Source organism: Pseudoliparis swirei, chromosome 22 (assembly GCF_029220125.1).
Source record: "Pseudoliparis swirei isolate HS2019 ecotype Mariana Trench chromosome 22, NWPU_hadal_v1, whole genome shotgun sequence".
NCBI lineage: Eukaryota > Metazoa > Chordata > Actinopteri > Perciformes > Liparidae > Pseudoliparis > Pseudoliparis swirei.
This window is the reverse complement of record NC_079409.1, coordinates 8,971,176-8,997,199: the sequence shown is the minus strand read 5'-3', so window position 1 is coordinate 8,997,199 and position 26,024 is coordinate 8,971,176. Positions and strand designations below refer to the sequence as shown.

The following is a 26,024-nucleotide window of genomic DNA, read 5'->3' as shown; positions in this document are numbered from 1 at the left end:
CGTCTCTGCCATAAACACCAAAACAACGGGCTTCTGTCTCGGAGATGGACCGCAGGAATTGGGCCGAACCCGTTAGAAGGTTCCGTTGTTAGCTAGCCTACGAGGGCATCGACCGAGTTTTAGAAACATAAACAGGAATTACTCTCAAAAGTGACTTTTATTCATAGATTTTCAGCCAACAGATGACTGCGCATCTGGATTTAGCCGCTAGCAAACTAGCTAGCTAGCAAACAAGCTAACGGACCACAGTGTTGTAGCCGCAGTAGCTACGAGCTAGCGCGGCTAGCTGTCAGTCGTGAGCGCTCACCAGCAGTTAGTTTGCTCATGTGTTTGCCAACGTTACAGGGTCACCGAAAATGTAAATTATCATGAGGCCAACGAGTCGGGAACTGGTGAGTGTACTAATGCAATATTACAAACTAGCTAACAGCCTCTGTTAACGGCGTTCTTCTAACGTAGCTTAGCTTTGTTGTGATTGGCCCCTAGGTGATTATTTTTGTCACGTAACGGTAATAAAGACCGTCTGTTAACCTTTGAAAATAACGCTGACTCACACGTGTGGCATACTTCGTGTGATGTTACTGTTGTGTTTGATAGAAAGGTGTCTCACGAGCAACGAGCTGCTGGATATAAAGCTGAGCTTCTTCTGAATCAGTGTTTTTCATCATGTGTAGTAGGTTAGTTCATCTAAGCACCTTTGGGTTTGTCCATTTCTTCTGTGCGAATGGCATAATGCATCAAGTCAGAATTATATACGCGGACAGGGCAATGTGAGGGTCACATGAAGTGGGTCTTGGGACCTGCAGGCTACACGACTCCTGGTTTTCCTTCTAGGTTACATCTCCTCTGGTTAATGTGTCATGTGTGGTACTTCAAGTGGTCGGTCCTGTTTTGCTGCATAATACTGCTGCACATTTGTGGGAAACTTTGTTCTGTCAAGACACCACATCATATTATTCTATTTCACCCTTTGCCCCTGGTTGTTAAGGCGGTGCCAGTGATGGCCTCCCCCCTCCCTGTCTCCCTGGTCCTGGTGGTGCTGCTGTTGGCTGAGTCACCTGCATCCCAGGCAGGGGACTGCAAGGGCCACCGGCAGGTGCTGAGGGGGCCCCCAGGCTACGTCACAGATGGACCAGGGAACTACTCTGTCAATGGGAACTGCGAGTGGCTTATCAAAGGTATTGTTATAGCCACGATATTGTCTTGTGCACCTAATGTAGCTAATATACAGCCAGTTAATCTGACTGGTATTTCTCATCTTTTTATATATTCCAGCTCCCAGCAACAGTCACCGCATTGTCTTAAATTTCACCTTCATGGACACAGAGTGTACCTATGATTACCTCTTTGTGTATGATGGAGACTCCTACCAGAGCCCTCTCCTTGCCAGCCTGAGTGGCAACACTCTGCCTCAACCCATTGAAGCCAAGTCTGGCAAGGTAACCAATTTAGACTCAACAAAATAAACTAACGCATTATAACTATTGATTATATTAGGTTTATGACTGTTATTAAATGTTCTTGTTCCAGATGCTACTCCATCTCTTCAGCGATGCTAACTACAACCTCCTGGGCTTCAATGCGACTTACACCGTCTCTGTGTGCAATGGAGCCTGTGGCGGTCATGGCCGCTGTGATTCCTCTACATCAAAATGCCATTGCCATCAGGGTTGGGGAGGACCAGCTTGTTCAACCCCTCTGTGCTCCCAGACTTGTTCTCTGAATGGCCAGTGTGACAAGGTAAGTGTAGGAATGGGGAGGGTTTAAGGAACACACAAAGCAACCAGTCTTCAACCAAAGGGTCACTCATCTCCCCCTGAAGATGCTTTAGTTATGTCTTTCCGATTTACAATTTATGAGATCATTGATGATTGGTCTTAAACTATTTTTGCTCTTCTATGTTTTGTCTCAGAAAGGAGAGGGCTGTCTGTGTAAACCAGGCTTCCTGGGTCACAGCTGCATGCTTGGTTTCTATAATGACAGTGGGGCAGGGCAGTGGTGGCGTGTGAGTGAGGGACACCCCGACACACCGCCTAGGACGGGTTCCGCTGGCGTGTATCTGTCCACCACTGGAGCCATGTACTTGTTTGGCGGTGAGAGGGAAATGTTCTTAATTTCAACCAATTTTGTATATTTAGTGAACAAACCCATCTTCCACCCCCTTTGTTTTAACTGCAGTTCCACATTGACTTTAACCCTTCTCTTGTATGTTATAGTGTTTTGATGATTAATAAAATCAGTTTATGTTTGATTATTCCTTCTTCTCATCCAGGGTTTGACCTGAACCAAGCTCTCGGGGACTTGATTAAATATAACTTCACATCCAACCAATGGGAAAGCAGGTCGTACAGTTACTCTCCTGTAAGTGATAAACAAACACTCACAGTTTTGCTACAGCTAATTCAGATAAAATTACACATATAGTTTTAGCTATAGAGCCTTTCGTCTCACTGTGTTGTCAGTCCAGATACCCTAACCACTCCCCAACCACAGCATCATATGACAAATTCACCGACAATATGCCAGATAAGGTTAAGAACATTGGCCGGGACAGAAATCTGATTACTAATGCAATATGTTTGTAAATAAAGGTGTTATGATGATCAGGTTATTGCAGTGTATGTTAATGTTAACTCCTATTTCCTGATTTCTCTCAATTGCAATTTTTCTTTCATTCTAAACATAGTCAACTGTTATATAAATGCTCCAATTTATTTACGTTTCGTTTTCATTCACTTCCTACCTGCACATGTTGTCTCCCCTATGTTGTCAGGTGGCTCGTCATTCCCACACAGCGGTAGAGTGGACGGGTAATATGGTTATCTTTGGAGGAGAGCTAGCCAACGGCTCCCTGGTCAGTGATGTCTGGATATACCGGCCCCTTCGTGATGACTGGCAACAGCATGGCTTTTCAAATTCTCATGGATCTCCTAAACTGGCCAATCACGCTGCAGCTGTAGTAGAAAAGTATCTCTATGTATTTGGAGGTGGGTTTCACATGATATTTTCACTTGGCAGTCTGTCTTTGGATTGGCATAAATATATCCCTTGAGAAATAAATCATAATTAAGCAGCATCATTCCTTTTCATTTTTCCCCAGGTCGCACTGAGGATGATATGTTTTCCTCTTCTCTGTATCGGTTCGGCCTGGATGGCTCTGGTCGATGGGAAATAGTTCAGCCCACAGGTGGGAAGCCTCCGGCCACTGCTGGCCATTCCATGGTGTTTCACAGCCCATCCAGGACCCTACTGGTCTACGGAGGCCACAGGCCTACCACTGCCAGGTACACACCCTCTTGTGCTTGAGCAAACTGGATGGAGTACCGCATATATATCCAGTAGGAACATTTTTGACACTTTTCTATTTGTGATTGTTTAATAAGGAAAGGGAACAGTTTGATGCCGGTTTTGGAATGTATCTCTGTCTGGGCATTGCACATGTGATATTTCTGTTTATAGTTCATTGTAAATAATTTGTCCCATAATAGATACAAACTGATTCCTTTAGGAAGACTTATTCAATTCAGCACTCCATGACTAAATAAGAGACGAGATAGAAAGGAATAGCAAATGTAGAAATTTGCAATATTTTGAGAAACATTTAGCAAGTGAATAAAAACATACAAAGCATCTTTATGAATACTAAAAGTTATCTGTGTATATATTTTTTTAAGGTTTAGTGTGAGAGTGAACAACACCGACGTGTTCCACGTAGACGAGCGTTTCTGGACATCTTTCCGTTCCCGTTTCCCAGCATCTGGCCCCAGAGAGAGAGCTTTCCACTCGGCCACCGTCATTGGGAACTACATGGTTGTCTACGGTAAGCTTTGAGAAAAAAAGCAGCGATAATTCACGACTGACTCAGCGGTAAAGCAGAGTCGTCCTTCTATCAGAGGAATCGGTGGTTCGATCCCCGTCTTTGTTAGTCCGTGTCGACGTGTCCTTGGCAAGACACTCCCTCAGGCTGTGCTGGCGGTCTCTGAAGGTATGAATGAGTCCTTGTATGGCAGCCCCTGTCATCATTGTATACATGGATGTGAATGGTTGAATGATAACATGTAGTGTCAAAATCCATAGAAAAGCGCAATATAAGTACAAGTGCATTAACCGTGTAATAAGTGCCGTTCTGTGTATATTTATCTATTTCTTCCTGCCTTTCTCTCGCAGGGGGGAATGTACATATTCATTACCAAGAGGAGAAGTGCTATGATGAGGAGATCTTCTTCTACCATCTGGGCTGTCACCAATGGGTGTCAGCGGGGGAGAGATGGTCACTCAGTGAGTTGCTGTAGACTCTTACTCGCAGTCTAGTATTTATCTACAGCTCGTTTCTTGTTGGTTGTTCCTTAATTATCTTCACATATATTGCCTACGGAACATTAATTTGTTCAGGAGGGGATGCTGTGAGGGGGCGTTACTCGCATGTTGCTGCTGTGATGGAGGGACGAGTGCTGCTGGTTGCTGGGGGCTACAGTGGTGTTGCCCTTGGAGACCTGGTGGCTTATAAAGTTCCACTGTTTGTCAGTAGCGATCAAGGTGACAGGGTGAGTGCCATAAAACAAGATTGGAAGTCATATAATGTGTGAGGCTGATGAGAGAAAGTCTGAAAATGTGTTTGTTGCCTTAATAGGATGCTGTTTGTGCTGAGGCCCTAGACGAAAGTATGTGCCTGAAGAACCCTGAGTGCAGCTGGTGTGAAGGCCGCTGTAGAGAGTACCAGCCCACTGATCCGGTAACACTTCCTTCAGTACATCCTTGTGGCAGACTCTGTTTTTGACTAATTCATACAAATGTAGAGTAAACTATATTATTGTTATACGCTATCCCACTTTGTTAAATATTCATATTCATCAAAGAGAAGGAAATGTTTAAGTGTCTGTCAGGATTACCAGTGCAATCTATAACCACCCCTTTGTCTTCACAGTGTGGCAGTACTGGTTGCCTGGGCCTGGCTCGCTTCCTGTCTGATTGCCAGTCTTGTCTGGTGTTCAGTGGCACTCCAGCTTCTCTGGCCCGTGCCCCTGGTGAATTTGGCTGGTGTGTTCAGAATGAGTCCTGCCTACCAGTGTCAGGTGAGACCCAGGGAGGGAGAAAGGAGGGCAGAAGAGATGGGCTCTGCTTTAGACTGCGGGGGGGAAAAAGATGAGCACAGTGACATGACTACACACAGCTGAGAGTGGACATGCTACTCAGACCATGATGTGTTACTTGCCTGTCCAATCGCATACTATCTTTGGTGCAGTAAGGTCATTTAGTTTGACTCTTTTTGAACACACGTCACACAAAAGTCACAGATCAGACTTGTTTTAGTACAGTAGGACACTTTAGGAAACTGGTGGATTATAAGATTTTAAAAGGTCAGATGTGTTCTTTGTGTGCTGACCTCTCCCTCTCGGTCTCGCAGAGAAAAGTGCGTGCCGTGTGGACCAGATCTCAGGGGCGTACGGCTGGTGGGGGGAGCGTACCTTTTTCCTAACCTCCCTCCACCTCTGTCGCACCGAGAACTATGTCCCGGGACTGCACCTGCTCACCTTCCAGCACCCCCGCAACGACTCCCAGCCTGACAAGGTATGGAGTCCAAAGTGCTAACTGTAGTTGTGGTTGGAACAACTTCCCCCTCTGCTCCTTCTTCCTCCAACATTGCTTTGACACGTTGACCCAACTTCAATGTTATGACTGTTTCTCTTTTATTTGTAATTTCTGCCTGGTGCTCTTGGCTTTTCAACCTCTAAAATCCAATGCTCACGTATTTATTTGTGTTCTGTTATATTTCGCTCATAGAGAATATTCCTTTTTGAAGTAGTTTGTCAAACTTGTGGAGCAGTTTGTAGAGAATAGTGCTTCTGTTGATGCGTTTCCACTTCCATCCATCCTCTACTTTCCTCTATTCTCCTCTCCTCTTGCCAGGTGTCCATTCTCCGCAGCACCACCATCATCCTGAGCCCCACCACAGAAATGGACGTAGCCCTACAGTTCAGGGGCTTCGTCCACCCGTTGTGGGGGGCGCCTCCACCTGCACCCGCTCCCACTGAGACTGTCTCCTTGTGGGCTCGCATCCAGAGGCTCCACTTTGAGGCTCGAATGGCTTCAGGGCCCAACTCCAGCCAACTGGTGAGGGAAAGTGCATTTCAACACCTTTTAAACACATTGCTCAAATGACGTTTTTATATATTGACAGATTAGATGCTCTAGATATAACAAATGCTAGTGATTTTCTCTTGTTCCCTTGTTGAATAACATTGAGTTGTGACTGTTGGAAGGCAGGCATACCCACAAGAGTTATCATCGTAGGGCAAATAATCTCCCTTATGCTTGTTAGAAATGTCAACTACCTTACTTTAACAGCAAATGAAGTAGATGTAGTTTGTCTTTTGGCAGGGTTTTGACAAATATGGCAATAGATTGTGATTATGTACTTTTTAAATTTAAAATAGCTGCCTTACATTATATGCATTTCTGGGATGCTAATTTAATTCCAAAGCGTTCACTTGACTCTTGTCCACTTGTTCTTTGTATCTCATTCTCTATACACCTTTAAACTGTCGGAGCAGGAGGTAGTGGGTCGTTGGGCAGCCCAGCAGGAGAAAGAGTTGAAGCTGCTGGCTCGCACAGATGGAAGTAGACTGTTCTCAAACCTGACCAGGGGCAACCATTACCTTGTTCAGGCCGAGGGCTACCTTAACAACTCGGGCTCAGGACAGACCAGTGAGATGGCCCTGATATGGAACAGAACATTGCCTGGAGGGAGTGTGAGTACCGGCATGGCTAAACATGTCTAATAAAAATGGAAAGAAAAAAAACAGTCGTTAGTGGTCTTTGCACATTTTAATTTCTGCCATTTTTCTTTACAGTGACTTTCATTCTGTAGTGATTCAAAAGTTGAATTTATATCCCCTTTTCACCATTACTTTCTCTCCCTTTAGGAGATTTCTTTCCTTTTCCTGGAGCCGTACCGCTCCGGAACCTGCTCGGCATACATGTCCTGTCTGGCCTGTCTGTCCGACCAGTCATGTGGCTGGTGCCCGTCTTTGTCCCGCTGCCTGCTGCGGGACAGCCCAGACCTCTGCCCTGAGGATGAGAAGAAGGAAGAAGGTCAACGCCATCTGCTGTTGGCACCCCAGCACTGCACCTTGTGTGAAGAGTACAGAGACTGCTCCGCTTGTACTCGGGTACATCACAGATAACACCGAATTGTAACAGAGGGTCACTATGCAGTTGATATTATTTAGCTCCTTTTGGAGCTGCTGTGTTTCTCACTCATGCTAAACTGACTTTGGCCTTTAGGACACATTTTGCGAGTGGCAGATGCACTCCAGCAAGAAAGGCGACTACCAGTGCAGTCGACGCGGAAGACTTGATGGATCAATCCGTGACCCAGGGGGCTGTCCCAAAGTCTGCAACCAGTGAGTTAAAAAACTAAATTTTTAACACAGGTAAATGCAGATCATACATGTTTTCAACAACCTGTAACCCACCTTACTGTCCTCCCCTCTCTGGACATATTTTTGTCTTGAAAAGGAGAAAGACGTGTGGCGAGTGCCTCTCTAACTCCAGCCAGTGTGCATGGTGTGAGTCAGCCCAGGCCTGCTTCTATTTTGCAGCCTACCTCACAAAATACCCCTATGGAGAGTGCAGGGACTGGTATGACAGGTACAATGACTTTTACATTATTATTATTTTTTTAGCTCATTATAACTATTTGCAGTTGCGCATAGTTAGCGGCTTGTCTGTTTTGCAGTACATAGTGCAGTACAGAAAAATAAGACAAAAAACTGGGGGGATTTTTAAAATGTAATTTTTCCAGTGAATTTAACCATTAATAATCGAATATTCTCGTTCCTTATTTTCCTACTCCTCAGTGTTCATTCGGTTCCCCAGTGTAAGCAATGTTCAGCTTTAAACACATGCACGGACTGCCTGAGAACATTCCAGTGCGGCTGGTGTGGTGACTACAACAATCCCACAATTGGGAAGTAAGTATGGCAAATACTTAGTAAGTATATACAGTGGCCACTCCCCTGATTGAAATGACTAATTAATAAATCCCTGCTTTCAAATCAAACGGCTGATATGTCATTGTTTTTATTGTGATTTATATGTATGTATTCAATGTTTTCCACTCCTCTTTTTAGATGTTTGAGGGGAGACTGGGCTGGAATGGACGACCCCTTGGTGTATAACTGCAGTGTGGCTGTGGCTGAAGCCCGGGCTGCAAAGTAAAAAGATCTATTTTATTCTTTCATGATTTGCTGCAGTAAGCATATGACTTTTTCGCATAAGACAGTTATATTATCAGTTATATTAATTTGAAAATAGTTAATTGAAGTGCTTTTTCATTCTGAATGAGGGCTGGGCTTTGCTTTCTGAAACTTTCACATTTCTTAGAATGTCTGCCAAACTAATTTCTATATAGAGTTATAACGTAGTGGGTGGATGGATAGGTGGATAAAGTATACCTATCCAACTTCACTACTTCCTTTCCTGCTCTTTCAGCCCCGAGCCCCAGACCTCGGCCCCGCCGCGCCCCCTAGAAATGGAGTTGGAGCTTGAGCACTTGAATGACGAAGAGCAAGATGCCATCTGGTCCTACCCCACCTGCCCTGATGTGGAGGAATGCCGGCTAGGTCTCCATAACTGTCACCCCTTTGCCACTTGCATCAACACTCCCACTTCTTATGAGTGCCACTGTGAGAGAGGATACACAGGGGATGGCACACTGCACTGCAACCAGACGTAAGATGTGCTCCTCTTTTCATTCATCTATCAACTTTCTTGATCTAAAACTCTTCATCTTCACCATTTAGTCATCAGGATTATTTTTCTAAAGTTTGAAAACGGACATCTTGACCCCACTCTAATGTGTGCCCTTTCAACAGGTGCTACAACGAGTGCCGCGAGGGCCAATGTAGTGGCAGCCCGCGGTTTGAGTGTGAATGTTCCCTTGGCTGGACATCTGACCCCGCCACCCTGGTTCTCAGTGGAGTTGAATGTGATGTTGACTGTGGCTGCAACTTCCATTCCACCTGTATAACGGCACCAGGGATCTGTGACGAATGCCAGGGTGAGGACTTAATACATTCAGTATTTTAATAGCTTGTTCACTGCCATTACTAAACAAGGCAAATGTATTGGGTATTTTTATTTAAATTTGCTCCGCTGAAATACTTTCTGTCTGTCAGATTGGACTACAGGACCCCACTGTGAGCACTGCCGTCCGGGTAGCTTTGGATCAGCCCTGGCTGGTGGCGGCGGCTGTGTGCAATGCGAGTGTAACGGCCATGGCGACCCTGCCCGAGGTTACTGTCACAACCAGACTGGCCAGTGCTACTGCACCCACAACACTCAGGGCCACACTGCGAGTCCTGCCTGCCTGGTTACTATGGAGACCCCAGGTAAGGAGATTTCATCTTAGTATAATGCTAACTTTTCATCTATTTTTTGCTGAACTGATTGAAAACAATTGATAAAAGCAGGAAGTGTGAATACAATGGATGATTTCATCACGTCTCGTCTATCCTTGCATCTTTCTCCTTCTGACAGGAACAATGGCACATGCTACCGCCAGTGCCAGGGCCGTTCTGTGCTGCTCTCCTCCACCTCCTCCTCTGCCATGCCTCTCTCCTCTTCTCTGGGATGGCGAAGTGGCACAGAGGGGAAAGGAGGACTTTCTCATTGCCTGTGGGTCCTGTCTGTGACTGAGAACCTGGCACCTTGTCTGCCCAGACAGCTTTGTCCCCCTGTAGCACTCACTCTACACCCAGACTCCCATACGCACTGTAAAGTGAGTACAAACATGACCTGATTATACAGCAACAGCATCAAACATTGTCAATGTTCCCCTCTATATAACTGCCTCCCTTATATTCCATATGTTCTTTTTTTTTCAGAGCTCCTTTGTCTACGTGTTTGATGGCCTCCCTCGTTTCCTTCCCAATGGAGTTGTTCATTCAGATCACAACCTGATTGGGGCATTTTGTGGCACCACAAGGACTCAACCTATCACTGTTGAGGCCACTTCAGGTATCCATCCATATCTTCTTTCGGGAATAAAGATTTTGTCTGGAGAAATCAGCTTTGACATGGGTGCATTAAAGGCAGCCAGCTAAATTGTAGCTATTAAATGCCACTTGTGGGCTACCACACATCCCCAAAAACACATTAACCAATAATTAGCAAGCAGATTACGTCACCTCAGGTCAATGGGGAAATCCTTTTACTGTCAACCATGGAAAGATGTTATTCAAACTCTGAATCTAATTATTTGAAGTAATCAAGTTGTCCGTTTCACTATATTGCCTTTGCTCTTTTACAACCAGGTGTGATCTCTGTCTACTTTGAGGCCAATGTCTCCTCAAACAAACCTCAAGGCTTCAATGCATCTTTCTGGGTGCGGCGTTGTGAACAGAGCTCTAATGAGGGTGAAGAGGGGTCACCTTCGTGTCCAGGTGGAGCCCAGTGCCAAGGGGGGCTCTGTCAGTGCCAGAAGGGATATGGTGGGCCCCACTGCAACCGGCCCATGTGCCCTCAGGATTGCGGAATCGCAGAAGGAAGAGGAGCTTGTAATCTCGTAAGAGTTGTGACAATTTATATTTTAAAATATAATTTGACATTCGGTTTTTATTTTCTCACTTATTCATGGGGATAGATATATTTGCAAAAAGAAATAAAATGATGTCCAAAATATACCATTCAGCATTCAAATTCCATAAACTCCAAAAACTATAAAATTACAGCTGTAATATAATGTATTTTGGTGATGATAGTCATGTTACAAATTTCCCTAAATTGCTTATTGACCTATTTTGTTTGTCTCAGTCTCTGGGAGTGTGTGTCTGCTCACACAGCTGGGCCGGCTCAGACTGCTCCATTCCTCGGGATTCCAACAGCCTGGTCTGGGAAACACTGCTGGACACACAACTGACAGTGGTAGGGACAGAAAATAAACCAACAACTAAATCTGCACTATTCATAAATGTTAATCCTCAGCACGCACGGACACGCATTCATATGTGCTGTTGCTCCACAGAACCAGGCACACAGGTTCCTCCACAGGATGGGACACTCTCTGGTGTCTGGACCACAGGGCACCCTCTGGATGTATGGAGGACTCTCTTTGTCTGAGGGCATTCTGGGAAATGTCTATAGGTAAAGACTGTGTAACCGGAGAGTGTTTTGAGTTTAATGTCATCAAACTTTATAAGTGTCATTTTACTCTACGTCCATAGCACATTTAGAGTTTATATGTGTACAATAGTACATTTTGTCCCTGGATTGTCTAGATATTCCGTGTCAGAGCACCGTTGGACCCAAATGTTGACCAGTTCTGTAGAAGAAGGCTCGACTCCGAGCCCTCGCTATCACCACGCCTCTGCACTACTGACCAGTCACGGGTCTGGCAGCCATGGAGCCAGTCACGACTTGATGCTGGTGGTGGGCGGTGTCACTCAAAACGGTGTTGTCATGGATGCCTGGAGTCTCAATCTCAGCAGTTTAGTCTGGATAGAACACAAGGTTAGACTTAGATTTATCTGTGAAATACAAAATATCTATAAAAGCTGAAGTTTGGTTTACCTCCAAGCAAATAACATGTTCTTCCATCTCTGACAGAGCTCAGTAATGCCCCCGTTGGCGGGTCACACCCTAACTGTTCGCCGAGACTCCTCCGTGCTGTTGATTGGAGGTTACGCTCCAGAAAACGGCTTCAACCACCATCTGCTGGAGTTCAGCCCTCGCACTGGAAACTGGACCATTGCCCCCCAGTCTGGAACACCCCCTACAGGTTTTTGAGGCCTTTTTGTGGGTTATAACATAGTTTTAACTCGGCCAATGGCTTATTGACTGAATTCATTATTACACTCTGGAAATGTGCTGCATGTTCTTCAAACAGGTCTATATGGCCACTCGGCAGTCTACAATGAGCAGACTGATGCCATCTATGTTTTTGGAGGCTACCGCTTTCACGTGGAGACTGTGGAACCCTCAGGCGAGCTTTACAGTCTGTACTACCCCAACCTCACCTGGTCTCTGCTGGTCCCTTCACAGGGAAATAAGGTAAGAGGCCAACCTTCTCTAGTCTCTATCCTCCTCAGTGAATTAGACAAGCCAAGCATGTACGACTGCATATAGATAACTTATCAATTCCTGCTGTATCATCTCTTTGCTGTGTAGCCCCTGTCCCGTTTCTTCCACGCTGCAGCTATGATCAAAGACACCATGGTCATTGTTGGGGGAAGGACAGAAGCAGAAGACTACAGTAACTCAGTGTCTCTATACCAGGTCAACTGTAACACCTGGATACAACCAGGTGACTATCCTAAATGTCATTCTGCAGATTTAATGATGGTCAAATCATAACTTCGCATACCATAACCACTTTTTATCTCTATCTTCAGTCTCGGTTATCGGAGAGCCAGTAAATCGTTCAGTGTCTCTTGCCATGACAAGCTGGGGCGACCGTCTTTTCCTCTCAGGAGGCTTCAATGGTGTCACTCTTGGCAGACTCCTAACCATGTCTGTGCCCGCTGACCCGTGTGCACTGCTGCCCACACCAGAGGCCTGCAACACCACGACAGGCAGCTGCGTCTGGTTTAGAGGAGCCTGTGCTTCTTCTGATACTGCTGAGAGGTAATTGCTTAAAGCAACTCTAAATACATACTTGTTCTTGTGTTTAGAGTTATAGTGCCCTGCAAAGACATTTACCCCCCTGATGTTTTGTTCCTACTGTGTTGCTTTACATCCTGGAAATTAAATGGATATTTTTGTAATGGACCTAAACAAATAGTGAAATAAAAAAATGTGTTAAAAGAAAATATTAAACTGAAAAGTGGTGCATGCATCATCTTTACTATAAAGCCCCTAAATAATATCTGTTGCTACCAATTACCTTCAGAAGTCACATAATTAGTTAAAAATAACCACCTGTGTGCAATGATCCAACGGAGCACCATTCAATTAATTATTCGTAAATGAGAAGAATATGGAACCACACCTACCAAAAGAGTATCAATACTCACGGATCAGACGAGGAGGGCAATAATCAGAGAGGCAACAAAGAGAGCTTAACCTTGAAGGAGCTGAAAACCGCCACAGCAAAGATTGGATTATCTCTCCAAAGGACCACTTCATGCTGTTCATTCCACAGAGCTAGGCTTTAGGGAAGAGCGGTTATTGCTTTTATGAAAAGAAAAAGGCATGTGGGAGACTATTACAAGGTCCTGTTTGTACTGCTGCTGTATACAATGTGTCAAACTTACATGTATCTCCCTCCCCCTCCATCAGAATGGGCTGGTTCACAGGCCAGAGTCCTTGTTCGCCGACCCCTCGTCAGCCAGACCAGTGTCGCAGACTGAAGACCTGCAGTGAATGCCTCGCGCGACACCCTAAAACATTCTCAAGTCCATCACAGGTAACAAACAGGACCACTTCTCAAACACAATCTCTCAAAGTGAGAAAACTACTTTCTATCTACTAAAATCTGTTCCTTACTGAATCTCCCAGATTGCTCTACAATGTAAGTGGTGCACAAACTGTCCAGAGGGGGCCTGTATCAGCAGCTCTGTTAGCTGTACGTCTGAACATGACTGTAGGATCAACCAGAGAGAGATCTTCCTGTCCAGCAACTGCACTGAGACCAGCTGTGAGGCCTCTGACTGCCCCAAGTGTATTACTTCTGGGAAATGCATGTGGACCCGCCAGTTCAAGCGCACAGGTAGGGGCAATAGTGTTGAAAAACTTTGAGGAAATTCATAATTTTCTTTTTGTGTTACTTCAGGTATACTCGTGTATGCACCGAGATTTCACAAAATGTTTGGTCATGGAAATTTGGTTTAGTCATGAAAATATATTGGTCAACATATGTATGAACCCTGTCAAGGCTCTCTTTATTTTTCAGTCTAAAGCTAAAAATACATTTGAAAAAAAATCCCACATTTGGGGCATTTTCCTCTCATGATGTGTTCCACTCCAAAAGGTTCTTTGTGTTTTGATTCCTCCAAGGTGAGACGAGGCGCATCCTGAGTGTGAACCCCACCTATGACTGGACGTGTTTCAGCTACGCCCTGCTCAACGTCTCGCCCATGCAGGTGGAGTCTTCTCCGCCTATGCCATGCCCTCCACCCTGCCACAGTCTAAATAACTGCAGCCTCTGTCTGGGCTCCAGAGGCTCTGATGGGGGCTGGCAGCACTGTGAGTGGAGCATGGCTCTGCAGCAGGTAAGACTGTCCTGCTTGTGCCTTGCTCGGTACTTTGTGAGAAAACACGTTCATATGCAGTTAACCCCTCACCTCTTCCTCTAGTGCATGAGCCCTTCTTTTGTTCCACTGCGCTGTGAGGCGGGTCAGTGCGGTCGTCTGCTCTCTGGGGGGGACTCTTGCTCTCCCCAATGCTCCCAGCTCACCCAGTGCTCCCAGTGTATTAGCAGGCCTCAGTGTGGTTGGTGTGCTACTCAGGTGGGCAATGGGGCTGGACGCTGCCTACAAGGAGGTCTTGATGGTGAGAAATATCTTCAGTTTGATGCGTTCAATAAGTTTTGCATAGCAATGTGTAACCAGTCAGTTCCACTTGATCAATCTAAATGTCTGTGTTTCTCATCTGTGTGTCACTCACCTTCATCCATTCTTGTTCCCCAGGTGTGAGTGAAGGCGTTTGCCCCATGAGAAACAGCAGCTGGTCCTTCCTTCACTGTCCAGAGGAGGACGAGTGTGCCAATGGCCATCACCACTGTAACGGCACCCAGGACTGCCACGACCAACCCCAGGGATATCACTGCACCTGCAAACAGGGTTACATACTCAGCAGGTAAGATCAGGAGTTAGCCGTTATGACTCAGGCATTTAATACACAAGCATAGTATATAAATGCCAAAAGTCACTGTGTTGCTTTTATATATGTTAACCAAAATCTTCTCTTGGTTGTTTTCCGTAACAGTGTTTCTGGTCAGTGTGAGCCAGTGTGTGCACAAGGCTGTGTGAACGGGACATGCATTTCCCCAGGAGTTTGCCAATGTCACTTTGGATTTGTTGGGGATAACTGCTCCTCTCAGTGTAGCTGCAACAAACACAGCAACTGCGCTGGGGTCAGCAAACCAGATGTTTGCCTTGAGTGCCACAATAACACCATAGTAAGTGCTTCTAGTGAAACATATGTCCCGACTGTAAACACTGTTTTTCCATGTCCACTGGTGATTAATTATTCCCCCTCCATTTCCAGGGTAAGCACTGTGAGAAGTGTAAGCCTCTGTTTGTGGGCTCTGCCAAGGGTGGTGGCACTTGTCGTCCTTGTCGGGAGTTTTGCAAAGGAAACAGTGCTGTGTGTTTATCTGGAGATGAACATAAGAAAGCCCTTGAGAACCCACGGCTCTGCCCCCTGGAACCCAACAGCGTAAGTGTCGGCCCGTCTTGTGGCCTTCTCTTGATATGTAAAAACAATGCCTACTCTTGGGCACTACCTTCATTCTTGTCTGTGGTCCATCTCTCTTTGTCCCTTTACCAGATTCAGAGCTGGGTGGCTGAGGGTCCCACAGAAGAGAATGCTGTCTGTGTGAATTGCCAGAACAACAGCGTGGGGGACAAGTGTGAGAGCTGCCTCGGTGGCTTCTTCCTGCTGCAGGGGAAGTGTGATAAGTGAGTAAAGTGTTCTTCACAGCAGGCAATTGACTCCCATGTTGTGACATACCTTACAAAGTATATAGGCATGTTCGGCTTTTAAATTAGATACCTTCGCATTGAAAATGTGGAAGGTTATGTTTTGATCGCCGTGTATTTATTTATTTGTATGCGTGTTACTCGCATAACACTAAAAGTATTTAACCGAATCGCATGCAATTTGGTGGGATGATTGGTTATTATCCGGGGACCATTTGATTAGATTTTGGGATCAATTGGCTCAAAGGTCAAGGTCAAGGTCGTGAAAAGGTCAAAATCTTCTTTTTACCATAGCACGGTCAATTGTTATCCAATTGGCATGCAACTAATGCCAAAATGTTCATAATCCAATGCCCAATCTTGTGATATGCAAAGGTATGCGCTCTACCGAGTGCCCATTCTAGTTTAAAATGTCTTCATACTGCTTATTAAGGCCGTGTGCAGAATTACCTTTTGTTTTGGGAATACACAATGCCAGACCGTTCGGACACAATCGGCATCAACATACGGTGCTTCATCCTTTCCCTTCCAGATGTCAGTGTAATGGACATGCCGACACGTGTAATGAACACGATGGTACAGGATGCCCCTGCCAAAACAACACAGAGACCTCCTCCTGTCTCAGCAGCCCTCAGAGTGACCGGAAAGACTGCTACAGGCAACAGGTATAAATACATAGTCATTGGATATCTCAAGGTAGAATGTTTTCTGGTCTTTATGAAATAACCAAAAGTGTAAAGCTCATTTTCATCTAGTCACGTGTGAATGAAATGCTTAACAAATAAAGTATTATTAATATGCCGGTCCCCGTTTTGACTGTTTGCTTCTGATAAATATTGTAATGCAATTCGAACGCGGTTTTATTTATTTTTACATGATAGAAACGATTAAGAAAACACAAGACATTGTTGTATGTTTTTTATGATATACATATCGTCATACCACCCAGCTCAAGGTATGCACATCAAATACGTAAACAGGGGTTCCCTTCTATAGAAGGTGGCCATGGTCATCATAAAAATATACATTTCACAATAGGAATATTTTGAATTGAGAAAAAACGTTTGTGACCCTGTCCTATTCATTGCCGAATTATATTATCATTAGATATTTCGAATTGCTCAAATTGTTGTTGTTGTGCCCTTCTATTCAGTGTGCCAAGTGCAAAGACTCCTTCAATGGCACGCCAGTGAATGGGCGTCAGTGCTACCGCCAGTTCAACGTGGACACCGAGTGCTGCTTTGACCCGACATCCCAGACCAACTGCTTCCATGACCCCACCATTCGCAACCTGCCCAAGGGGCGCACCGTGTTTTTCTCTGCGCAGCCAAAGTTCACCAATGTGGACATTCGAGTCACCATTGATGTTACCTTTGGTGAGGTGGAGGTGTACGTGTCCAACTCTCATGACATCTTCATTGTGGATGTCGACCGATACACAGGGATTCACACTATCAGGATCGAGGAGGAATCAGCGACTCGGGGGACAACGACTGGTACGGACAAGGATTCACCTCCGTCCCCCATCAAGGTGTATGCCAATGCCTCATCCAGTCTCGGGGGTCCTGTGCTCTCCCATAATCCACTGCAGCTGCAAGCAAAAGTCCCAGGGGCAGAGAGAGAAATTACAGAGGATCGGGCGGAAGGACTCATTACTTACATTACCGTGTGTAAACCGCAGACGGTGCTGATTGTCCGCGGTGTTCGGGATCGTGTGGTCATCACCTTCCCCCATGAGGTGCACTCCCTGAAATCCAGCCGCTTTTACATCGCTCTGAGAGGTGTGGGAACCGACCAGAGACTGGGAGAATCCCAGGGCCTGTTGTTTTTGCGACAAGATCAAGCCCACATCGATCTTTTTGTCTTCTTCTCTGTTTTCTTCTCCTGCTTTTTCCTCTTCCTGTCTGTCTGCGTCCTCCTGTGGAAGGTTAAGCAATTCCTGGACTTCCGTCGGGAGCAGCGTCGCCACATCCAGGAGATGACCAAGATGGCATCAAGGCCCTTCGCTAAACTCACCATCTACTTTGAGCCAGAGGAGCCTCAGCTCATCTACCTGCCTTCAGCTGGTGGAGGGGTGGGGGGTAGCACTGTATCGCTTGCTCATGCCCGCACGAGCAAGTTGGGAGGAGTGGTGGTGGGCCAGAGGGGCAGGGCAGGAGCCGTCTCCTACAAACATGACTCGGGTTCTGCCCACCCCCACCACCTCACCCTGGGTGGAGGGGGCAACGGTGGCCAGCACCTGCCTCTGCACTACTTGAACACCCACCACTATGCCAGCACCACTTCTGGCACCCCGGCCTCACACCACCACCCATCCACGTACAGTGGCTATCAGCACTTTTGCCGCTCCGACCCCTTCCTCTCTCAGCTCATGGGCTTTTCTTATTCCACCTTTAAGGTGGGGCCCATCACCCTCGAGCCCACAGATGACGGCATGGCTGGGGTGGCCACTGTCCTCTTCCAGCTCCCCGGGGGTGTCTTGGCGCCAAATCGTGCCTGTCTGGGCTCCGCACTGGTTACTTTGCGTCAGAACCTGCAAGAATACTGTGGCCATGGCAACGGAGCAGGGCACCCAGGGGCAGGAGCAGGCCGCAAGGGGCTGCTAGGGCATCAGCACCTGACCACTATGGGTATGTAGGGAAGCAAGAATATTATTATTTAAAGAGGACAGGGATAGAAGAGATGGAATCAATCTGTATATTGTTTGATATATGATACATATTTTTTGGGAAAGGTGCAAGGCAAAATCAAAGTCCAGAAGAAAGAGTTGCGACAGTCAGTTAACATGAGCATTTTGAACAGAGCTGTACATACACTGTATTATGAATTAAGTGTCTTTTATTGTATTCTGTATTGCTGTACTGTACTTCAGAGCGTCACATGACCAAGCCAGCTGTCTCTAGAATGCACGACGACTGCTTTACGTATCAACTCAACAACGTGGCATCCTGTCTGATCACGAAAGAGGGATGAGCGCATTCAATAGTCAGTCTCAGGAAAAGACTGAAGCTGGACTGTTGCCAAAATTCTTCTCACTGACCAACAGAAGTGTTAAAAAAAATACAGCCGCCCCTATGGAACCGACGTGTGCTTTACATCCCAATAAGTGACAATCAAAATGGCAAATGAGAACAAAAGATTTTTAAATTGGTTCAGCATAAGGTGCAATAATTTGATTGTCAGCTAAGAGCAGGTATAAAAAATAAAAAAGTAAAAGTTGTTTGAGATGGTTTCTATATCATAGTCGATGAGTGATTTATAATTGTAACTCGGTATATGGCAGGCTTCTAAGCTACATGTTTTTGTTGAATCGACTCCCGAGTATGTTTTTGCAAAGTCATTCACCCGCTCCGTTACTCTTTCAAGTGTGCGTCCGCTCACCTGCCTTCACTTGCCTTGTCTGAGTCGACCGGCTTACATTTAATAACAGCTACATATTACATATTGTTTCATGAATTGTTTTTGTAAAAAAGAAAATGAAGGATAGTGTTTTCAATATTAGTATTCAGTTCCTGTCACTAATAATCTTGAAACACAAATGAACTTGTCCATAAAAAATGAAGATACGTGTCCTTTTGAAACATTTGATGACATTTCGTTGACATGAAATGTATGTTGGTGTTTGGCTAGTTTTGCTGGACTGCTTTTTTCAGGCTACTTGTCTGCTTAGATGATTGTATTAACCAATCATAGCTACGATTTAATTAAGAACAAAATTGGATGAGAATTCCTTTTTGGAAATGACAATGAAAAGACTTCTCCTGGTGAGAGATTTTTTATTTGCAATGAGACTGAATTACTGGTTCACTGTTTGTTGTTTGTTTGACATTTGTTTCCTTTTGTTTTCTTTTTTGCACTGCATGGAGGCAATGAGCCCCATTGTTCACGTGAAACACTAAGAGGGGAAGCCGTCCAGCCTGAGAGGGCGCACAGTGTCATGGATGAGCTCAGACGAGATTTATCATGAACTGAATACTCACTGCGTAGTTCAGCAAACCAACGCTCACATGAATACTGTCCCGATTTATAACAGCCCTTCACAAAAAAACATTCATAATGTTGTTGTTTTTTGTCTCGTATCTTTGTGTATGTTCTTTTTTTAACACATTGTTGTACATAAACTTTAGTTGTGTTTATTTCTTGTTTTCAAAGAAGGGAACAGTGTTGTACAGAAGTTTGCATCAATATTATGTCCTGAATTGGCTGAAATAAAGTCTGTGGAACATGACTGACTTTGTTTTGTATAGAGGAGAAAATCTGATTTCCTCAATTTGTATTAATACTATTTGTTGCATACAATCTACTGCAGGTTATTTGGAATAAGCCGAGAGTTTTCACCTGGATCAAACAGAACAACGGTATTATCCTGCATCTCCCAAATCCACTTGTTTCGACTTGAACAATAATGAAGAATCTGAAAATGTGCTATTAAATCACTCCCTAAATACCAAATATGTTTGTATTTATAGATGCAAGGGAAGTGTTTTATTATGGCCGTTTTATGTTGGTTTTGTTTTTATCTTTATGAACAAAACTAATGTACATCAATGTCAATCAGACATCACAGCTTGAACTAGTATGCTAAATTACATGACGTGTATTTACGTTTAAATTATTTATACCGAATTAAGATCAACAAAACACATTTATTAATTGTACAGTAGATTTCAGGCAATGTTTGGAAGTGTGTCTTCGATCTTTGTGACCTCATATATTGGCTTTCAAAGAAGTTGTAGTTGTGTGTGTTTGCGTCTGTAATTTGCCCAAACAATTCAATTCATTGAATTATGTCCCTTGAAATTCAATATTTAGTTAATTCTAAATTCTAAAACTCAATTTTAGTAAGTGAAAAGTCGTTGTTCAGCTGTTCATGTTTTCTGTGTCACATTAATGCATAAATAACAACTCAAATAGTTACTGTCGCTTTAAATACACGGTGGAGCGGACATCCCGGTGGTCCAAGCTGGTTGGCCACAAACCGCAGGAAGTGAGCTGCTTTTCCGGTGTTATCATCACCAACGTTACACACTAATGTAGACAGTCGGTGTCAACGTACGCCTAAATATTTACCAGCAGCGTCGGCTGAATCGCCCAAGTGTTCACGGTATGTCTTTTATTGTACAGCAGACAGAGGCGGAATGTCGCTGACAGATGACGTAACGCGAAAACGGCAGTGATTGATCCACAGTGCTCGGCTACCGCTGCTGGTGCAGCTTAGCTATGATGCTAACGACAGATAACAGCAAGACGGCCCCAAGCAACCAGATGAGATGAACGCGTGTTTCTGTTTTGTTGTTGTTGTGTTGCTTACACCTGCATAGTATGTCTCCGTCTGAGCCTCAACAATGTTGTTCCTCTGGTCCACAGCGCAACGGGAGAGACGGAGTCCTAATGGTGACGGCATGAAGATCAAATCTGTCAAGGAGAAGTGTTTGCTGAACAGAGCAAAGAGGGGAGAGACGCCACCTGATGTGGACGGGGTTAAAGCTGAACATATGCTGGAGCCGGAGGAGGAGGAGGATGATGATGAAGAGGAGGAGGAGGGCTCTGGTGAAGCCTACACCAATGGAGGTGGTCTCAACATCCAGATCAAGGAGGAACCATTTTCACTGGAGATCAGCGAGGAGCACGATGGAGACTCGTCCGGCGGTGTAGACACTAAGCCGGACGTGGTCGCACTCGGGTTAGATGGTGACCACCGACAAGGAGACTTAAAGGAGGAGGGCGACTCAGAATTCACTGAAGCTGTTGTCAAGGAGGAGTCTGAGTCATGGCTTAAAGAAGAGCGAGACGATGAGCAGGAGGCAGCAGACGACATCCAGGGAGATTATGGAGAGGGAAAGGAGGAGGTCTGCACAGGTAGAAGACGGTTCTTTATGGAAAATGTGCAATTTCTGGCTAAATATGCTCTGTGTTTTTCTTTCTAACATTAAGTTTTCTTTTTCATTTCACGAATACAATGGCAGGGTATCAAGACGTGGCGAATAGTACTCAGACGGATAGTATTTTTGCAATTGTTGCTAAAGTTCTTTTGTTTAGTTAAATATTGGAGTTGAACGTGGGTGTGTTGTCCTCAGAAACTAATGTTTAAAAAGCATTTGCTCTTTTGCATATGCATTTGTATAAACCTTTTTGCATAAAGATTAGTGACAGACAATATTGTGGGAATAGTTTAGTTATCAACATTTGAAAAAGGCGAATTTGGAGAATCTTCAGTAGACTTTATTTGTTTGCCATAACTTTTACTCCGTACATTTTAGATCGTCTGTATAACTGGGTATAGATCATCAGTGTAAATCATATTCATCACCTTTTTTCTTAATGCGTTCTGCTTTCTTTGTGTCTTCTTCTCCTACTTAGAGTCATCATCTGACTTCTATCCATGTCCGCACTGCACTGTCTCCTTTACTGACTTGGACTTCCTGGAGAAGCATGTCAAGTGGGTCCATCAGAAACAGTATCTTGCCAAGCTGAAGAAATGCCTCTCAAGCCGCACACTAAACCTGACCCCTAAGCACGCCTGCACTGTCTGCAGCAGCACCTTTAAATCTAAAGTACACCTTAGGCTCCATGTCCGAGAAGCCCACCCGTCTGCCCCTCCCCGCAGACTTCACCCCTGTCCAACCTGTGCTCGCAGCTTCCAGTACCTGAAGAATCTGAAGAATCACTGTCAGCGCTGGCACAGCATGTCTGTGGTCACCAGGGGGGGGCACCTCAGCTGCGCCGACTGTGGGAAGAGTTTCAAAGCTACCTGGGGCCAAGGGCCGCATTTGTGTCATGAACCGCATAATACGGAATCTGAGGATACGCCGATCTGCTTTGACGTTGGTGTGCAGTGTCCAGAATGTGGCAAAAAGATGGCCACGCCCCAAAGCCTGGAAGATCACATGCGCACTCATACGGGCGACAGGCCGTTTGTCTGCAAGGACTGTGGCAGGAAGTTCGTGGAGCGCAGCGGTTGGCGTCAGCACATGAAAATACACACGGGGGAGAAGCCGTACAAATGTCAGGTGTGCGGCAAGGCCTTTTTAAGATCGCACCACCTCAAGTGCCACTTAACCACACACTCTGGCAAGAAGGAATATTCTTGCTCTCAATGTGGAAAGGAGTTTGGATTCAAGTCCAGTCTGGATCTCCACCTGAGGACGCACTCCAGTGAGAAACCCTTCCACTGCGATGTGTGCGGGAAGAACTTTAACACCCAGAGAAACCTGAGGGTTCACACCAAACTCCACACCAAAGACAAAGCTCACCAGTGCGGGGACTGCGGGCTGAAGATGGGAGATTTCGGGGCTTTGAAAATACACCTGCGGACACACACCGGGGAGAGGCCTTACCACTGCACGGTCTGCGGCAATAGGTTCATTCGCCTCGCTCATCTGCGAAACCACCAACGCACCCACACCGGGGAGAGACCCTACAAATGCACCGAATGCGACAAGAGTTTCACTCAGTCCGGCGACCTGGTGAAGCATAAGAGGATACACTCTGGGGAAAAGCCCTACGAATGCCCGGACTGCCACAACCGCTTCACCTCCTCTGGGGATCTGGGCAAGCACCGGAGGAGTCACACTAACCTGCGACCCTACACGTGTCAAGAATGTGGAAAAAGCTTTCGTTTGTCAGGCCATTTGAAGACGCACATGTTGACTCACACGGGGGAGAAACCGTATTCCTGCCCCAACTGCCTCCGCAGGTTCGCCCGCTCTCACCACCTTTCTGGCCACGTGGCTAAATGTCGCTGAGCTTTCACGAGAGACCTGTAAATGTGCTGCGGTATCTACGGGAGGTGGATACAGCCTTCTGCTAGGGGTTTAATGAATGTGCTAAAGTAAAAAAAATCAGTCTATATATGAATATTTATATGAACTTTCTGTAACACTCTTGATTTTATGTTTGCTATCGCATGGAACGTTTTTTTAAAACACTATCCCAGCTTTGTATGATTTTATTTAGTTGTGCATGGCCGTACTAAACTGGTTTCTGCTAGACACTGTTGTAACGGAGCCCTGTGGACACGGTATGAGGCATGTGGGGAATGCAGATCGTGGATTGTATTGTCCTCCCCACAGAAAAGATCACTGGTGTAGAATTTGTAAAAATGTAATAAGTTATTTGATGAATGCATGAACAGTGTGTGTGGTGCTAGTGTACTTCCTGTTACCAGAATACAAATGGCCATATTTCAGAAACTGAAAACTGGAAAATTGGCTTGTAAAAAATGCTTTAACCCTTGTGTTGCCTTCGGGTCAATTTGACCCGATTCAATGTTTAACCCTCCTGTTACCTTTATATTTACTGACATATTTTACCCTTGAGGTCAATATGACCCCAGCTATTAAAATCTCCAGAAAATTATTAGAATTAATATTGTTTTCCAAGTTTAAGTGTGAGGTACTTTATGTTTGTTTGTTGACTCCCGAAAGAACACCGACATTAACATTGAATCGCGTCAAATTGACCCGAAGGCGACAGGAGGGATATTGAATTTGGATTCAAAATGACCCGAAGGCAACACAAGGGTTAAAAGAATAACAGATGACTTACTTTAATCTGTGTTTTTGACAGATCTGGTGCAGCGCTTTGAAGTAGGATTAAAACAGTAATCTTTGTATCACTGAAGAGTTTTGTGTTGTAATGGGGAACACGTTTTTTTGATGATATTTCTTTATCAAATGCTGAATTGTGATGTCCCCCTCCCCTTTACATTAAACATGAATGAAGCCCTTATTCTATTGAACTGGAAAAGCTGTCATTTGTGTATCTTGAAGCTGTGAATTTACCTTATTAGATTGCATTGAATTGGTTTACTATATATATATATGAGCAGGCTGAGTGTGTGATCACTTTTAATTAACCATACATTGTTGTGTTGTCGTACGGATCTCCCTCTTATACGACATATCCCTAAAAGTCACACCTTTTCTCATGTCTCGGGCTCATGAAGACACACCTTTACATCGTCTGAAAGTTTTCATGCTGCACATCGTATCCCGCCAGGGGCAGGCGGGCATGAAAAAATAAAAAAATACAAAATCTGTAAGTTAAATTTCCTCACATCATGCAAATGCACTTCTGTAAATTGAACTGAACAGAGATTTTCAATAGACTGCAGTTTCCGGTTTGTTGTCCTAAGAGAAGTCAGCATATCATGTATGATACGTTACTTTAACACACCATTTGACATTAATACAAACGCACCTCTTTTAGTGAGTTGTCTCTTCAATAGCAGAATGTTATCGGATATATATCAGAACAAATCGATCTTTTCAATCAGCCCACATGAAACTGCTCTTACAAATGAACAGGAGACGATATATTTACATATCGTAAGGTCACGTACTTTATTGACAAACGAGTCAAAGGCGTTTGTATTTCCTAGTTTGTGGCCGTGCATCACATGTTTACTGCTGTTTGTCATAAAATCAATAACTTTCTGTATTTAACACGATTTGAGGGGATGTGACATGTTTTGATTACATAGTAATGATTTTAATTCACATGCATGGAAGAGTGGCATTCATAACCGCATGCACGATGTAACGTATTATCTTGTGAACACATTCAAATGATCCCAGCAATACCTTCTTCTCACACACAGCAGAGTAAATATAATATACAGAGATCTCTACTGGTATTCAGGCAATTTGTACAAGATTAATCAAAGAGAAGATGGACCTCGAATCACAACACTCAAGTTGAGAGACTTATTTATATTTATATTTATTTGGGATATTTAATCCCAAATGTTTTTTGCTAAATATAAATAGTAATCGTAATGTAATTATTTGCTAGAACAATACCATGAGAATATAGTCAAACTCATTGCTGAATTTGTGTTCTGAATTAAATGTCAGATAATACATTGTAAATTCAGCTCGAAAATGTTTGTAATTAAAACTCATAAATAAGCATAGTAGCAGGTATTTCATTGGCTTTCTCTATAGGTATAGATGTCCTCTACACTGAGGAGAAGGTCAAATGACTTCAGCATCCTCCACAACATATGGACTGAACACCTGAGGTCAGGGAGCTAAAGATCCACCCATTAAGTAGAGAAAAGTTGAAAAATGAGCAGAAGAGCGTGAGATGGAATGAGTTTACCTGTAAACAAGTCAAAGAGAAGTCTGAGACACATGAAATCTGCCATGTAACAAAGTTTATTTTTGAGGGTTCTTTTGCTCTTCAAATAAACAGTGCATACCTAAAGCTATAGACGTTCAGGTTTATGTTCGCCTGCTGCTGACCTTCAGTGAAGTGAGTTATGTGCTGATACAATGAAACCAGAAATAATGTGTCTGTTGATCACAATCAATTGGTAAATACTTTTCATCAGCACTAAACCATGCACAATTATAGAAGACGTCATGTTATGTTGCTAGA

The 26,024-nt window shown here is 44.6% G+C and overlaps 2 protein-coding genes across 3 annotated transcripts; both read left to right on the top strand.

The window, feature by feature from the left end:
• The first annotated feature begins 18 nt into the window (after positions 1–18).
• megf8 (multiple EGF-like-domains 8) lies at positions 19–19,869 on the top strand. Its single transcript, XM_056443746.1, is given in 45 exon segments — positions 19–392; positions 989–1,178; positions 1,276–1,439; positions 1,531–1,740; positions 1,913–2,093; positions 2,273–2,361; positions 2,774–2,987; positions 3,101–3,284; positions 3,675–3,820; positions 4,168–4,278; positions 4,393–4,544; positions 4,631–4,732; positions 4,925–5,072; positions 5,405–5,568; positions 5,908–6,111; positions 6,552–6,749; positions 6,924–7,169; positions 7,285–7,403; positions 7,519–7,650; positions 7,860–7,973; positions 8,133–8,216; positions 8,494–8,733; positions 8,877–9,061; positions 9,180–9,347; positions 9,350–9,392; positions 9,541–9,781; positions 9,888–10,020; positions 10,317–10,567; positions 10,816–10,926; positions 11,027–11,145; positions 11,280–11,511; positions 11,608–11,779; positions 11,888–12,051; positions 12,169–12,304; positions 12,393–12,624; positions 13,279–13,405; positions 13,498–13,708; positions 13,996–14,210; positions 14,295–14,490; positions 14,628–14,796; positions 14,926–15,118; positions 15,208–15,378; positions 15,490–15,620; positions 16,174–16,306; positions 16,795–19,869. Coding segments are annotated over 45 exon segments (8,634 nt in total). The 5' UTR covers positions 19–368; the 3' UTR covers positions 18,280–19,869.
• A 770-nt stretch (positions 19,870–20,639) lies between these two features.
• On the top strand, positions 20,640–24,371 carry LOC130212654 (zinc finger protein 436). 2 transcript variants are annotated; one of them, XM_056443754.1, is made up of 3 exons: positions 20,640–20,745; positions 21,009–21,500; positions 22,002–24,371. In XM_056443754.1, the coding sequence occupies exons 2-3, from the start codon at positions 21,044–21,046 to the stop codon at positions 23,384–23,386; spliced, it is 1,842 nt and encodes a 613-aa protein (XP_056299729.1). In that variant the 5' UTR covers positions 20,640–20,745; positions 21,009–21,043; the 3' UTR covers positions 23,387–24,371. The 2 variants fall into 2 exon arrangements, with proteins under 2 accessions (XP_056299729.1, XP_056299727.1); XM_056443752.1 differs by having other exon boundaries at positions 20,640–21,500.
• The last annotated feature ends 1,653 nt before the right edge of the window (positions 24,372–26,024 follow it).

Bases quoted from the DNA above. Each gene is read 5' to 3' on its own strand.
- LOC130212654 (XM_056443752.1), top strand. From the start codon at position 20,987: ATGTTGTTCCTCTGGTCCACAGCGCAACGGGAGAGACGGAGTCCTAAT. The intron at 21,501-22,001 runs GTAGAAGACGGT...TCTCCTACTTAG, and splicing joins AAAGGAGGAGGTCTGCACAG to AGTCATCATCTGACTTCTAT.